Genomic DNA, 14,438 nt, shown 5'->3' with positions numbered 1-14,438 from the left:
TGTGTTGCTGTGGGTGCATGCGCGCCCCTCCCTGCAGGTGCATGAGAAGGAGAAGGCGACCTCTGACCTGTGTGCCGTTCCCGAGGATGAGCCCCTGGACTCAGACACAGAGTCCAAGAGCCTGATGGAGCGCATCAAGTCCATCAAGCAGGAAAAGTACGCTGCCTTCCCCACGCTGCCCTCCCGCACGCTGCCCTCCCCCACGCTGCCCTCTCCCACGCTGCCCTCCCCCACGCTGCCCTCCCCCACGCTGCCTTCCCCACGCTGCCCTCCCGCACGCTGCCCTCCCCCACGCTGCCTTCCCCACGCTGCCCTCCCCCACGCTGCCCTCCCCCACGCTGCCTTCCCCACGCTGCCCTCCCGCACGCTGCCCTCCCCCACGCTGCCCTCTCCCACGCTGCCCTCCCCCACGCTGCCCTCCCCCACGCTGCCTTCCCCACGCTGCCCTCCCGCACGCTGCCCTCCCCCACGCTGCCCTCCCCCACGCTGCCTCCCCCACGCTGCCCTCCCCCACGCTGCCTTCCCCACGCTGCCCTCCCGCACGCTGCCCTCCCCCACGCTGCCCTCTCCCACGCTGCCCTCCCCCACGCTGCCCTCCCCCACGCTGCCTTCCCCACGCTGCCCTCCCGCACGCTGCCCTCCCCCACGCTGCCTTCCCCACGCTGCCCTCCCCCACGCTGCCTCCCCCACGCTGCCCTCCCCCACGCTGCCCTCCCCCACGCTGCCCTCCCCCACGCTGCCCTCCCCCACGCTGCCTTCCCCACGCTGCCCTCCCCCACGCTGCCTTCCCCACGCTGCCCTCCCGCACGCTGCCCTCCCGCACGCTGCCCTCCTCCACGCTGCCCTCCCCCACGCTGCCCTCCCCCACGCTGCCCTCCCCCACGCTGCCTTCCCTACGCTGCCCTCCCGCACGCTGCCCTCCCCCACGCTGCCCTCCCCCACGCTGCCTTCCCCACGCTGCCCTCCCCCACGCTGCCTTCCCCACGCTGCCCTCCCGCACGCTGCCCTCCCGCACGCTGCCCTCCTCCACGCTGCCCTCCCCCACGCTGCCCTCCCCCACGCTGCCCTCCTCCACGCTGCCTTCCCTACGCTGCCCTCCCGCACGCTGCCCTCCCCCACGCTGCCCTCCCCCACGCTGCCTTCCCCACGCTGCCCTCCCCCACGCTGCCCTCCCCCACGCTGCCCTCCCGCACGCTGCCCTCCCCCACGCTGCCCTCCCCCACGCTGCCCTCCTCCACGCTGCCCTCCCCCACGCTGCCCTCCCCCACGCTGCCCTCCCGCACGCTGCCCTCCCCCACGCTGCCCTCCCCCACGCTGCCCTCCCGCACGCTGCCCTCCCCCACGCTGCCCTCCCCCACGCTGCCCTCCCGCACGCTGCCCTCCCCCACGCTGCCCTCCCCCACGCTGCCTTCCCTACGCTGCCCTCCCGCACGCTGCCCTCCCCCACGCTGCCCTCCCCCACGCTGCCTTCCCCACGCTGCCCTCCCCCACGCTGCCCTCCCCCACGCTGCCCTCCCCCACGCTGCCCTCCCGCACGCTGCCCTCCCCCACGCTGCCCTCCCCCACGCTGCCCTCCCGCACGCTGCCTTCCCCACGCTGCCCTCCCGCACGCTGCCCTCCCCCACGCTGCCCTCCCCCACGCTGCCCTCCCGCACGCTGCCCTCCCCCACGCTGCCCTCCCCCACGCTGCCCTCCCCCACGCTGCCCTCCCCCACGCTGCCCTCCCCCACGCTGCCCTCCCCCACGCTGCCCTCCCGCACGCTGCCTTCCCCCACGCTGCCCTCCCCCACGCTGCCCTCCCCCACGCTGCCTTCCCTACGCTGCCCTCCCCCACGCTGCCCTCCCGCACGCTGCCCTCCCGCACGCTGCCCTCCCCCACGCTGCCCTCCCCCACGCTGCCCTCCCGCACGCTGCCTTCCCCACGCTGCCCTCCCGCACGCTGCCCTCCCCCACGCTGCCCTCCCCCACGCTGCCCTCCCGCACGCTGCCCTCCCCCACGCTGCCCTCCCCCACGCTGCCCTCCCCCACGCTGCCCTCCCCCACGCTGCCCTCCCCCACGCTGCCCTCCCCCACGCTGCCTCCCCCACGCTGCCCTCCCCCACGCTGCCCTCCCCCACGCTGCCTCCCCCACGCTGCCCTCCCCCACGCTGCCCTCCCCTAAGCTGCCCTCCCCCACGCTGCCCTCCCCCACGCTGCCCTCCCCCACGCTGCCCTCCCCCACGCTGCCTTCCCTACGCTGCCTTCCCTACGCTGCCCTCCCGCACGCTGCCCTCCCGCACGCTGCCCTCCCCCACGCTGCCCTCCCCCACGCTGCCTTCCCCACGCTGCCCTCCCCCACGCTGCCTTCCCCACGCTGCCCTCCCGCACGCTGCCCTCCCCCACGCTGCCCTCTCCCACGCTGCCCTCCCCCACGCTGCCCTCCCCCACGCTGCCTTCCCCACGCTGCCCTCCCGCACGCTGCCCTCCCCCACGCTGCCTTCCCCACGCTGCCCTCCCCCACGCTGCCTCCCCCACGCTGCCCTCCCCCACGCTGCCCTCCCCCACGCTGCCCTCCCCCACGCTGCCTTCCCCACGCTGCCCTCCCCCACGCTGCCTTCCCCACGCTGCCCTCCCGCACGCTGCCCTCCCGCACGCTGCCCTCCTCCACGCTGCCCTCCCCCACGCTGCCCTCCCCCACGCTGCCCTCCCCCACGCTGCCTTCCCTACGCTGCCCTCCCGCACGCTGCCCTCCCCCACGCTGCCCTCCCCCACGCTGCCTTCCCCACGCTGCCCTCCCCCACGCTGCCTTCCCCACGCTGCCCTCCCGCACGCTGCCCTCCCGCACGCTGCCCTCCTCCACGCTGCCCTCCCCCACGCTGCCCTCCCCCACGCTGCCCTCCTCCACGCTGCCTTCCCTACGCTGCCCTCCCGCACGCTGCCCTCCCCCACGCTGCCCTCCCCCACGCTGCCTTCCCCACGCTGCCCTCCCCCACGCTGCCCTCCCCCACGCTGCCCTCCCGCACGCTGCCCTCCCCCACGCTGCCCTCCCCCACGCTGCCCTCCTCCACGCTGCCCTCCCCCACGCTGCCCTCCCCCACGCTGCCCTCCCGCACGCTGCCCTCCCCCACGCTGCCCTCCCCCACGCTGCCCTCCCGCACGCTGCCCTCCCCCACGCTGCCCTCCCCCACGCTGCCCTCCCGCACGCTGCCCTCCCCCACGCTGCCCTCCCCCACGCTGCCTTCCCTACGCTGCCCTCCCGCACGCTGCCCTCCCCCACGCTGCCCTCCCCCACGCTGCCCTCCCGCACGCTGCCTTCCCCACGCTGCCCTCCCGCACGCTGCCCTCCCCCACGCTGCCCTCCCCCACGCTGCCCTCCCGCACGCTGCCCTCCCCCACGCTGCCCTCCCCCACGCTGCCCTCCCCCACGCTGCCCTCCCCCACGCTGCCCTCCCCCACGCTGCCCTCCCCCACGCTGCCTCCCCCACGCTGCCCTCCCCCACGCTGCCCTCCCCCACGCTGCCTCCCCCACGCTGCCCTCCCCCACGCTGCCCTCCCCTAAGCTGCCCTCCCCCACGCTGCCCTCCCCCACGCTGCCCTCCCCCACGCTGCCCTCCCCCACGCTGCCTTCCCTACGCTGCCTTCCCTACGCTGCCCTCCCGCACGCTGCCCTCCCGCACGCTGCCCTCCCCCACGCTGCCCTCCCCCACGCTGCCTTCCCCACGCTGCCCTCCCCCACGCTGCCTTCCCCACGCTGCCCTCCCGCACGCTGCCCTCCCGCACGCTGCCCTCCTCCACGCTGCCCTCCCCCACGCTGCCCTCCCCCACGCTGCCTTCCCCACGCTGCCCTCCCCCACGCTGCCCTCCCCCACGCTGCCCTCCCGCACGCTGCCCTCCCCCACGCTGCCCTCCCCCACGCTGCCCTCCCGCACGCTGCCTTCCCCACGCTGCCCTCCCGCGCGCTGCCCTCCCCCACGCTGCCCTCCCCCACGCTGCCCTCCCCCACGCTGCCCTCCCCCACGCTGCCCTCCCCATACACACATGTACAGTGCCTTGCAAAAGTATTCGGCCCCCTTGAATTTTTCGACCTTTTGCCACATTTCAGGCTTCAAACATAAAGATATAAAAATTTAATTTTTTATGAAAAATCAACAACAAGTGGGACACAATCATGAAGTGGAACGAAATTTATTGGATATTTCAAACTTTTTTAACAAATCAAAAACTGAAAAATTGGGCGTGCAAAATTATTCAGCCCCTTTACTTTCACTGCAGCAAACACTCTCCAGAAGTTCAGTGAGGATCTCTGAATGATCCAATGTTGACCTAAATGACTAATGATGATAAATAGATTCTACCTGTGTGTAATCAAGTCTCTGTATAAATGCACCTGCTCTGTGATAGTGTCAGAGGTCCGTTTAAAGCGCAGAGAGCATCATGAAGAACAAGGAATACACCAGGCAGGTCCGAGATACTGTTGTGGAGAAGTTTAAAGCCGGATTTGGATACAAAAAGATTTCCCAAGCTTTAAACATCCCAAGGAGCACTGTGCAAGCGATAATATTGAAATGGAAGGAGTATCAGACCACTGCAAATCTACCAAGACCCGGCCGTCCCTCTAAACTTTCAGCTCATACAAGGAAAAGACTGATCAGAGATGCAGCCAAGAGGCCCATGATCACTCTGGATGAACTGCGGAGATCTACAGCAGAGGTGGGAGACTCTGTCCATAGGACAACAATCAGTCGTATACTGCACAAATCTGGCCTTTATGGAAGAGTGGCAAGAAGAAAGCCATTTCTTAAAGATATCCATAAAGTGTTGTTTAAAGTTTGCCACAAGCCACCTGGGAGACACACCAAACATGTGGAAGAAGGTGCTCTGGTCAGATGAATCCAAAATCGAACTTTTTGGCAACAATGCAAAACGTTATGTTTGGCGTAAAAGCAACACAGCTCATCACCCTCAACACACCATCCCCACTGTCAAACATGGTGGTGGCAGCATCATGGTTTGGGCCTGCTTTTCTTCAGCAGGGACAGGGAAGATGGTTAAAATTGATGGGAAGATGGATGGAGCCAAATACAGGACCATTCTGGAAGAAAACCTGATGGAGTCTGCAAAAGACCTGAGACTGGGACGGAGATTTGTCTTCCAACAAGACAATGATCCAAAACATAAAGCAAAATCTACAATGGAATGGTTCACAAATAAACATATCCAGGTGTTAGAATGGCCAAGTCAAAGTCCAGACCTGAATCCAATCGAGAATCTGTGGAAAGAACTGAAAACTGCTGTTCACAAACGCTCTCCATCCAAACTCACTGAGCTCGAGCTGTTTTGCAAGGAAGAATGGGCAAAAATTTCAGTCTCTCGACGTGCGCAACTGATAGACATACCCCAAGCGACTTACAGCTGTAATCGCAGCAAAAGGTGGCGCTACATAGTATTAAGTTAAGGGGTCCGAATAATTTTGCACGCCCAATTTTTCAGTTTTTTGATTTGTTAAAAAAGTTTGAAATATCCAATAAATTTCGTTACACTTCATGATTGTGTCCCCATTTTTATATCTTTATGTTTGAAGCCTGAAATGTGGCAAAAGGTCGAAAAATTCAAGGGGGCCGAATACTTTCGCAAGGCACTGTACATACACACCACTAGCTAGCTGTACATACAGACCGCTAGCTAGCTGTACATACAGACCGCTAGCTAGCTGTACATACACACCACTAGCTAGCTGTACATACAGACCACTAGCTAGCTGTACATACACACCACTAGCTAGCTGTACATACACACCACTAGCTAGCTGTACATACACACCACTAGCTAGCTGTACATACAGACCGCTAGCTGAGCCACCCACAACATGAATGGGTTCTCTCTGGGTTCATGAGAACTGCCAGACTGATGACTATATATTCTCTCTCTCCAGGGAGGACCTGGCCTGCAGACTGCCAGAGCTGGAGCAGCCTGGTTCTGACCAGGAGAACCTGGACTCTGAGGCCTCAGTCAGCTCTGAGAGCCTGCTTGAGGAACGTGCCCAGGGCTCGGAGGCTGAAGGTAATCCTCCCCGTACGCTCTCCCTCCCTCCCCCTGTACGCTCTCCCCCCGTACGCTCTCCCTCCCCCCGTACGCTATCCCTCCCTCCCCCTGTACGCTCTCCCTCCCCCTGTACGCTCTCCCCCCGTACGCTCTCCCTCCCCCCGTACGCTATCCCTCCCTCCCCCTGTACGCTCTCCCTCCCCCTGTACGCTCTCCCCCCGTACGCTCTCCCTCCCCCCGTACGCTATCCCTCCCTCCCCCTGTACGCTCTCCCTCCCCTGTACGCTCTCCCTCCCTCCCCCTGTACGCTCTCCCCCCATACGCTCTCCCTCCCCCCGTACGCTATCCCTCCCTCCCCCTGTACGCTCTCCCTCCCCTCGTACGCTATCCCTCCCTCCCCCTGTACGCTCTCCCCCCGTACGCTATCCCTCCCTCCCCCCGTACGCTCTCCCTCCCTCCCCCTGTACGCTCTCCCCCCATACGCTCTCCCTCCCCCCGTACGCTATCCCTCCCTCCCCCTGTACGCTCTCTCTCCCCCCGTACGCTCTCCCCCTGTACGCTTTCTCTCTCTCCCCCCGTACGCTCTCTCTCCCCCCGTATGCTCTCCCCCCGTACGCTCTCTCTCCCTCCCCCCGTACGCTCTCTCTCCCCCCGTACGCTCTCTCTCCCCCCGTACGCTCTCCCTCCCCCCGTACGCTCTCCCTCACCCCGTACGCTCTCCCCCTCCTCTCCTGGGTTCTCACCCTGCCTGGGCTGTGTGTGGTGCAGGTCCTGGCCTGCTGGTGAAGGTGTCCGCTGTTCTCTAGCCCTCCTGCTGGACCATCACTCCAGGTGTGTGTCTGTCTGTTCTATGTCAAAGGAAGTGTGTGTGGGGGAGGTTTGTGTGTTGGTGGGGAGGTGGATAGATGATCTGTATTTGTATAGTAACTGCAGATAAATGACCATGGTGGAATAGTCTTGTTAGACCAGAGTGGAGGATGTTTGTCCACCAACCCTCTCTCTCCCCCCCAGGTGAAGGCTCCATGCTGAGGAGGTCTAAGCCGCCTTCCCTTCCAAAGCCCTCAGAACTGTCCCTGAGGCTCCAGCCCTGCAGTGGGCCCTCCTCTCATCTTCCCCCCTCCTCTCATCCCCCCTCCTCTCCTCCCCTTTCCTCTCTCTCCTCCTCCCCGTTTGGCTCTGCCTTCAGGCTCCAGCTGCAGCGTCGACAGCCTCTCCTCCAACCCCGCACACCAGCCCCAGCCTCTACTCCAGCTTCAGTCGCAGCCTCTACACATGCTTCTATCCCAGCCCCACGACAGCCCTCAGCCTCACGATCTGCCCTCAGCGGCCCCGGCCTCCGAGGCTTTGGGGTGGTGAGGAGGAGGGAGCAGCCTGGCCGTCGCAAGGACGTCATCCAGTCTGTGTACATAAAGAACCCCAGAGAGCAGCAGCCTCCAGCAGCCTCCAGCAGCCTCCAGCAGCCTCCAGCAGCCTCCAGCAGCCTCCAGCAGCCTCCAGCAGCCTCCTCCACCCCGGGCTTCCAGGCCCCTGGCTGCTCCCACAGACGACACTCAGACCCAGACCTCCCCCCATAGACCTCCCCTCAGACCTCCCCCCTCAGACCTCCCCTCCAGACCTCCCCTCAGACCTCCCCTCCAGACCTCCATCATAGACCTCCCCCCTCAGACCTCCCCTCCAGAACTCCCCTCCAGACCTTCCCTCAGACCTCCCCTCCAGACCTCCCCTCAGACCTCCCCTCCAGACCTCCATCATAGACCTCCCCCCTCAGACCTCCCCTCCAGAACTCCCCTCCAGACCTTCCCTCAGACCTCCCTCCAGACCTGGAAGTTGAGGTGGGGTGCTTGGCTTGTGTACCCTTAACAACATTGTCATGGCAACAGCACACAGACACCCTGGATTCTGTATACGCACCTGTGACTCGATGATGAGACATACAGGAAACAGGATATGATGTCACCTAGCACTTTTTTCTATACTATTAATATATTGTTGTTGTTGTTGGATTTTAAATAGAGAGAATGAAAGCAGATTTTTTGGTTGCATGGACCGATATTACTTTTTTCTTTTTTTTAAAGTGTTTTTTTGGTCTTATTTTTTATTTGTGTGGAAACATTGCAGGTTATTGCACCTTTCTCTTCCATCCTAGTGTTCCTGAGGGGCCAGGCCAGGATGGCTCTGTACCACATGGTGCCATTGGACAAACTCATAGGTTCTTTTTACCTGTAATCATTGATAAATGCAGGAGGGGAGTGTAATTTTTGTATTTTTCATGTTTAATGTGTTTAATGTACAGACTCCAGACACATGTATGCAAGACCATACACACATACCTGGAGGGTGATCAGGTGCCTTATCAGAGTCAATGGATCATAGTTGTGCTATGCCCCTCTAACCCTCACCCCTACCCCCATTCTCACGTCTCGTCCCCCCCACCCCTCATCCCTACTAAGGACGAGGACCAACTTTAACTTGTCAAAGGGAACATAGTAGCAGCCCTATCACATCCTTGAAGACATGCTAGCCCTATCACATCCCTGAAGACATGCTAGCCCTATCACATCCCTGAAGACATGCTAGCCCTATCACATCCCTGAAGACATGCTAGCCCTAGCCCTATCACATCCCTGAAGACATGCTAGCCCGTGTCTGTACCGATGGCCGTGGCGACATGCTAGCGGTCTGCACCGATGGCCGTGCGTGGCCCAAGTCCTCCCCACTGCTGTCATTGACGGGTGCTGTGGCTCTCCAGAGCCTGTTACGCCAACATGTTCATATGTAATACTAATGTATGCGTGTCTCCTCTTCATCATAGTCTCGCCTCTCTGGCACTGTTGTCCGATGTCCTGTCTTACTGAGTACATGCTTGGGTTGCTGGGAGTGAATGGTTGAGATTGAATGATGTGAGCTGTAGTGGATAAACAGGACAATACAGGACATGCTTGTACCCTCTGCTTCAGTGTTGTCATTCCAAACTCTCACCCTTAAAGGGACAGTTTACTCAAATTCCGAAGCATTTCAGGATGTTAGATATGGATAAAAAAAAAACTAACAGATAATAAAAGGAGATTTTGTGTTTGATTTTTAAGTGAACTAATCCTTTATTTACATCCCTCCAACGCAACTGTTGAACAGAGTCATTAATCATGTGCATCCCTGTCACTGCTCGTTAAACAGGCACGAGCTGCGGAACAGAAATCGCATCACACAAAGACAGGAAGCAGGAAAGGGCACGCTCTCTGCTGATATCTGCTTTTCAGACACTGTTCAAGTTGGGTTAGGGTTAGCTGTTAAACTGAATAGGGAGCAGCCGGCCTCCACAACAACTCTGAGCTTCTTTAAAGGCCGTCAGAGGAAGCACTCATACTGTGAATGATGGATTTATAACGATATCCTGCTATGTCGTGTTTTATTGTTCATGTGGGATTGGAGGATGAAGGGAAGCCCTGAGTTCATCACCCCTGAAACCCTAACCCCTGAAACAGAGAGATTGTTAAATAAGGCTACTGCGTCTCCTCTGGAACAACAGGATGGTCAAGTGTTTCTTAGGGGCTCGACGTTGAACAGGACATGCTCTATTTTTTAACCCTTCTTTTACATAAAATGCTAGTTTAAACAAGGACGATTATCAAACTACAGCTGTGTGCTTGTATTATCCTTCAGTCTTCACAACCCACAGGAGATTTTGTAACCGTCATCAATGAACGATAGCCATAATGAAAGTTCGAATCAGATCTTCCACTCCGGGGGCATAATTGTTACTAAGTTACAGGTTTTTTAGATTATAAAGTCTTAAGGATTATAATGTCTGCAGCTCATCTCTAGGTACTGTTATTGTTCACCACCAATGTTTATTTGACCATGAGCGGTCCCATCAGATTGTTTAATTCTGTAACGTCCCATTGTTGAGCGTATCCCATGAACTCTTCTTTAGGTGATGACCGTAGCCTACATGACATTCATTATCACGGCAGGACTGAATATCAGTTGTGAAAAAAACATTTCAGGACATGATCTGTCTCCGTGTCTAGATAGTTCTGACGGGGGAACTCGGGCTACCTTCCAAACATTTACCACGCCTTCATTGAAGGGCGGTGATTGCTACATAGGGTAAAAATACATTTTAAAATAAAATTATCATAATGAAAATAATGAAAAATATATTCATCCTATCATTGAAGACCATCCGTTATCACGATATTACTTGAATATCAATATTTCATTATTGGTTCGTCAATCTTTGGACTTGGTGTTTTAGGACTTAAACCTGTTATTCAATGTATAATCGGATTGTGAAAGAACCTTAACGCCTCAAGTCAACAATTATGTAAATAAATGTGTATGCTTGAGTGACACTTGCACAGTTTATCGGTGTGCTTCAAGTTCGTGTTTTCCCGTGGACTTTGGCAGAGCTAACAGAAGGAAGTTAAGACTTGCAGAAAAGTCCCTGAAAGCAAGCCAAGTGACCCAGGGTGAAGAAGATAGATGGGGTACTCCCGTGTGAGTGGCTGAAGTCCTCCCCCCCCAGGCTGTTAGTGTACTTGAGCCGCTGCTCCCCTGCAGACTTGACAACCACTGCAGCACCAGCACCATGGGGCGACACAGCCAACCTGTCCTTCTCTGCCTTCTCCTGGCTCAGACAGGTGAACACCGACTGAATCTTTGTTTAGAGTGGAGCTGTTGGCTCTGTCTGTTCTTATATATGCACCCTATTTTATAAATTAGTTTGTGAAGGCCACTATTGTTAAGGTTGCTGACTATAATAGTGTTATTCTCACATTCAGTTTATTTACCGAATCTTGTTATTTATAAACTTTGCTCCGTCTTGGCGCAGGTTTTTTGGTTTTGAGTACCAGGAAGGTCACCATCAGTCCGAAAAAGCTTTTCGCCAAAGTGGGCAGTGAGCAGACCCTGCTCTGTGAAACGAGCTGTCTCGGAGTCAGACCCAGGTTCATCGTGCTGGACAACATTGACGCCAGACAGACAACCGATAAGAACAAGACAAGGCTTCACTTTGTAGACATCACTCCCCAACATGAAGGAAAGTACATCTGTGAAGCTAAGTGCTCTCCCTCGAGCAAAGATGCTGCCAAGCTCATAGTGTACAGTAAGTAGAAGTTAAAATACTAAGATACTGCCAAGCTGGTTGTGTACAGTAAGTAGAAGTTAAAATACTTTGATGTTGTCTTGTCAATGGCCAAGTCTTTTTCACACAATCATAATATAAAAAAACACTGGTCATTATTGTGAACAAGTCCACCTGTAACTCATGAATAAATTAACAATTAAACAGTTGAATTGAACCTACTGCATACATTTGGAAAGTATGGCAAGTTTCAATTAACACAGTGTTAACAGGAAGTAACAAAAACTAAGACTGGGCCAGGATTCCAAGATCAGGAGTGTGACTGTCTAGGCGTACTGTAGTGTTGAAAGGCTGTGCTGGCTGTTAGGGTGATTTAGTTATTTTACCTCCAACATCCAGATCTCCCGATGCCTGTACTGCAGACCCAGCCAGAGAGCCCGGTGTCTGGTCAGCCCTTCCAGGTTAGCTGCACGCTGCTGGGGGTCTACATCTCCTCCGGAAACTTCCAGATGAAGATATTTCATGACAAGATGGAGCTGAGAACAACCATCTCTGAGTCTGATGACCCCACAAGTTTCCAAAACTACACATCCTCCTCTGCAGACCAGGTGGGGAAGAGAGAGATGGAGTATCGATGTGATGCTTCCATAACTCTGGATTCCCAGATCTTCACTAACAGCATCAGTAGGACCGTGCATCTCAAAGGTAGTTGAGCTACAATGCTTCCCAACCCTAATCCTGGGACAACACTCAAGACACTTACATAGTGTTAAAACAAAACTGCTTAAGTGTTTGTTTACTGGGAATTTACACACAGTGGAATTGGAAGGGTATTTTAAATATTTTGATTACACTGCAAGCCTACTAATGTTTAACGTTCTTCTGACTTAAAATCCTTCATTGACTGAAGCACCCGCGACAACCACCATCCCCGCGACAACCACCATCCCCGCGACAACCACCACCCCTGCGACAACCACCAGCCCCGCGACAACCACCACCCCCGCGACAACCACCAGCCCCGCGACAACCACCATCACCGCGACAACCACCAACCCCGCGACAACCATCATCCCCGCGACAACCACCATCCCCGCGACAGAGAGATCATCAGAGAGGGACTCAGTACACACGACTTTGTGGGGTCAGAATTACTGCTGTCTGTTATGTTCATTCATGTTTTAGACACTTTTATCCAAAGCAACAAACACATATTTCTGCTGTACTTTCTGTACTATGAAGGTCCAGAAGTGCAGAGTTCGACAGTACTTAAATGGTTAGAGTCAAGGAACAGTCTGCATTTTACTGCACAGAGAAACCATAACAACATCTCTGTTGTGGTGTACTACAGATGAGCCACACCAGCTGATCCACAGAGCTGTTGTCCAGACTCATATTTTAACCCTCAACTCTTTTTCACAGGACACTATAACACTTATCAGTCCATTTATACTGCATCTCCTTACAGAAGCTCTTCCCTTTCTGCTGCAGGAAACCCCACAATCCCAGACGTGTCCTCCAGTCCCCCCTCTCAGAGGACGCCTCCAGACCCCCGGACCCTGGGGGCAGGGGGGAGGGGCAGCCCACCTCTGGAGAAGGCCACTCCTCACCCCAACGACATCCCAGAGCTGCCCCTGCAGCCAAAGCCCATCTTATCTAACAACATAAACCCTTCTTGGTTCTGTAAGTCTCAGAATAGAGCTTACACACATCATGACCGTTATTTGTCTTTCTGGTTTCAGATGTATAATATTGTTGTCAAGTTGACATACATTTCGTTTTTGTATGGTTTTGTACCACAGTCTCAATGGAGACTCAGAGGGCTGAAGCTGCAGATAAGGAAGGGGAGCAGAGGTCTGCTGAAGGTAGGTTGCAGGTGACCATGTCAACTATTTACCAACCAAGTCCTGACCTTAGGTTGTGATCTTCAACTAACTGATGGTTCTTGTATTCGTCAGAGACCCACATCACCATGTACACAAGTTCCACACTGGGCGCCGTGGCAACGCTCTCCTTCGTGGGCTGCCTGCTCCACCTGCTTCGCCGGAGGAAACGCCAGTCCGTAGCAGAGCCGTAGACCCGCCCTGACTAACACCATATCGTCAGCCTCGGAGCAAATGTTGAATTCAGTCATAAAATGAAAAATACTTGGCTTTCCACAAGACCATTTCAACTTATGTATGTGAAATTAAAGTAAAACTAATAGTTGAACGATATATGCTCTATCTTTTTCTATTCCATAGTCATCAACATATATTATTATATCAGCCCCATGTTCAATATCAACCCAAAACATGTTTGTGTAGATGCAATGAAAAAATATAGCTGCAAGCAGCAATGGCGGATTCCTCCAAAACATTGCAAACCATTGAAAAATGTATATTCTTCACAAATTGTCACTGTATAGAAAAATCCATGCTGCAGACTTACCAATGGGATACCAAATCTGACCAAATCCAAATATAGCTGCAAGCAGCAATGAGGTGTCCAAGCAGTCAAATGACACAGAAAACATTTTAGACATCCTCAGAAGAGAGCAACGAGTACACGAAGCATGTTTGGTGTGAATCCATCAAAGATTTGCTGAGATACGACCCAACTTCCTGTTTGCTGGCAAAACGGCACATTTTGATTGTCTGTACTGGGCAAACGGTTTCGAAAATTAAAAAAACATGTAATGGGCTTTGTGAGGCTTGGTCTGAAGATAATCTCTGCTGAATTTGGTGAAGATTGGACAACATGTGTAGGAGGAGTAGAGAAATAAACGTTTTTCAATTCATTCAAAATGGCAATCCAATTTGGCAATGGCAATCCAACAATCCAAATCCGATTTGATCCAATTTCCTGTTTAGTTGCTTTGTTGCCGATTTTTATTGGCTGTACCGGACAAACGGTTTTGAAAATCAAATATATAAATAATTTTTGAGTGAGGGTTGCTCTGACGATGATGGTTGCCAATTCTGGGGAAGATTAGAAAAAAATTGTAGGAGGAGTAGGCTTTCAAAGGTTTTTGATAAAACCGGAAATGGCGGAAAATCTATATAACCGGAAATTGACGTCATAGGGTGCGTTGAACTCGTCTTGATCCAGGGAATCCAATGGTACCTCATTTTTTAAGTCATACGGTTCAAAAGTTGCGTGTGTAAACACAAGTCCAACTTTGACCCATTGGTGGCGCTAGAGTGGTCTAATGGGATACATGAAACTTGGTGTAGGTATTGACGGAACTGTCCTTAATGAGTGTGCCAAATTTAACAAAAAGTTATCGAAGGGTTCTAGGGGCTGCCATTGACTCCCATGGAACTAGAATAATAATAATAAAACTAACCATAAC

At 55.5% G+C, this 14,438-nt stretch overlaps 2 protein-coding genes across 2 annotated transcripts in view; both read left to right on the top strand.

Moving 5' to 3' along the window:
* Positions 1-9,099, top strand: part of LOC134011213 (unconventional myosin-IXb-like) — a 69,677-nt gene extending 60,578 nt beyond the window's left edge. The window contains 4 exon segments of the mRNA XM_062450732.1: positions 38-156; positions 5,912-6,039; positions 7,033-7,462; positions 7,523-9,099. Of these exon segments, the coding sequence (XP_062306716.1) occupies positions 38-156; positions 5,912-6,039; positions 7,033-7,462; positions 7,523-7,595 (750 nt within the window). The 3' untranslated portion in view covers positions 7,596-9,099.
* A 1,418-nt stretch (positions 9,100-10,517) lies between these two features.
* Positions 10,518-13,327, top strand: LOC134011214 (uncharacterized). The gene is made up of 8 exons (XM_062450733.1): positions 10,518-10,661; positions 10,853-11,125; positions 11,504-11,809; positions 12,015-12,248; positions 12,456-12,488; positions 12,683-12,787; positions 12,907-12,969; positions 13,063-13,327. Exons 1-8 carry the CDS (start codon positions 10,610-10,612, stop codon positions 13,179-13,181), a joined length of 1,185 nt encoding a protein of 394 aa, XP_062306717.1. The 5' UTR covers positions 10,518-10,609; the 3' UTR covers positions 13,182-13,327.
* Positions 13,328-14,438: the final 1,111 nt, after the last annotated feature.

The sequence above is a fragment of the Osmerus eperlanus genome, chromosome 24, assembly GCF_963692335.1.
Source record: "Osmerus eperlanus chromosome 24, fOsmEpe2.1, whole genome shotgun sequence".
In the NCBI taxonomy this organism is placed as follows: Eukaryota; Metazoa; Chordata; class Actinopteri; order Osmeriformes; family Osmeridae; genus Osmerus; species Osmerus eperlanus.
Note: the sequence above shows the minus strand (reverse complement) of the source record. Positions and strands in the feature narration are given on the sequence as shown.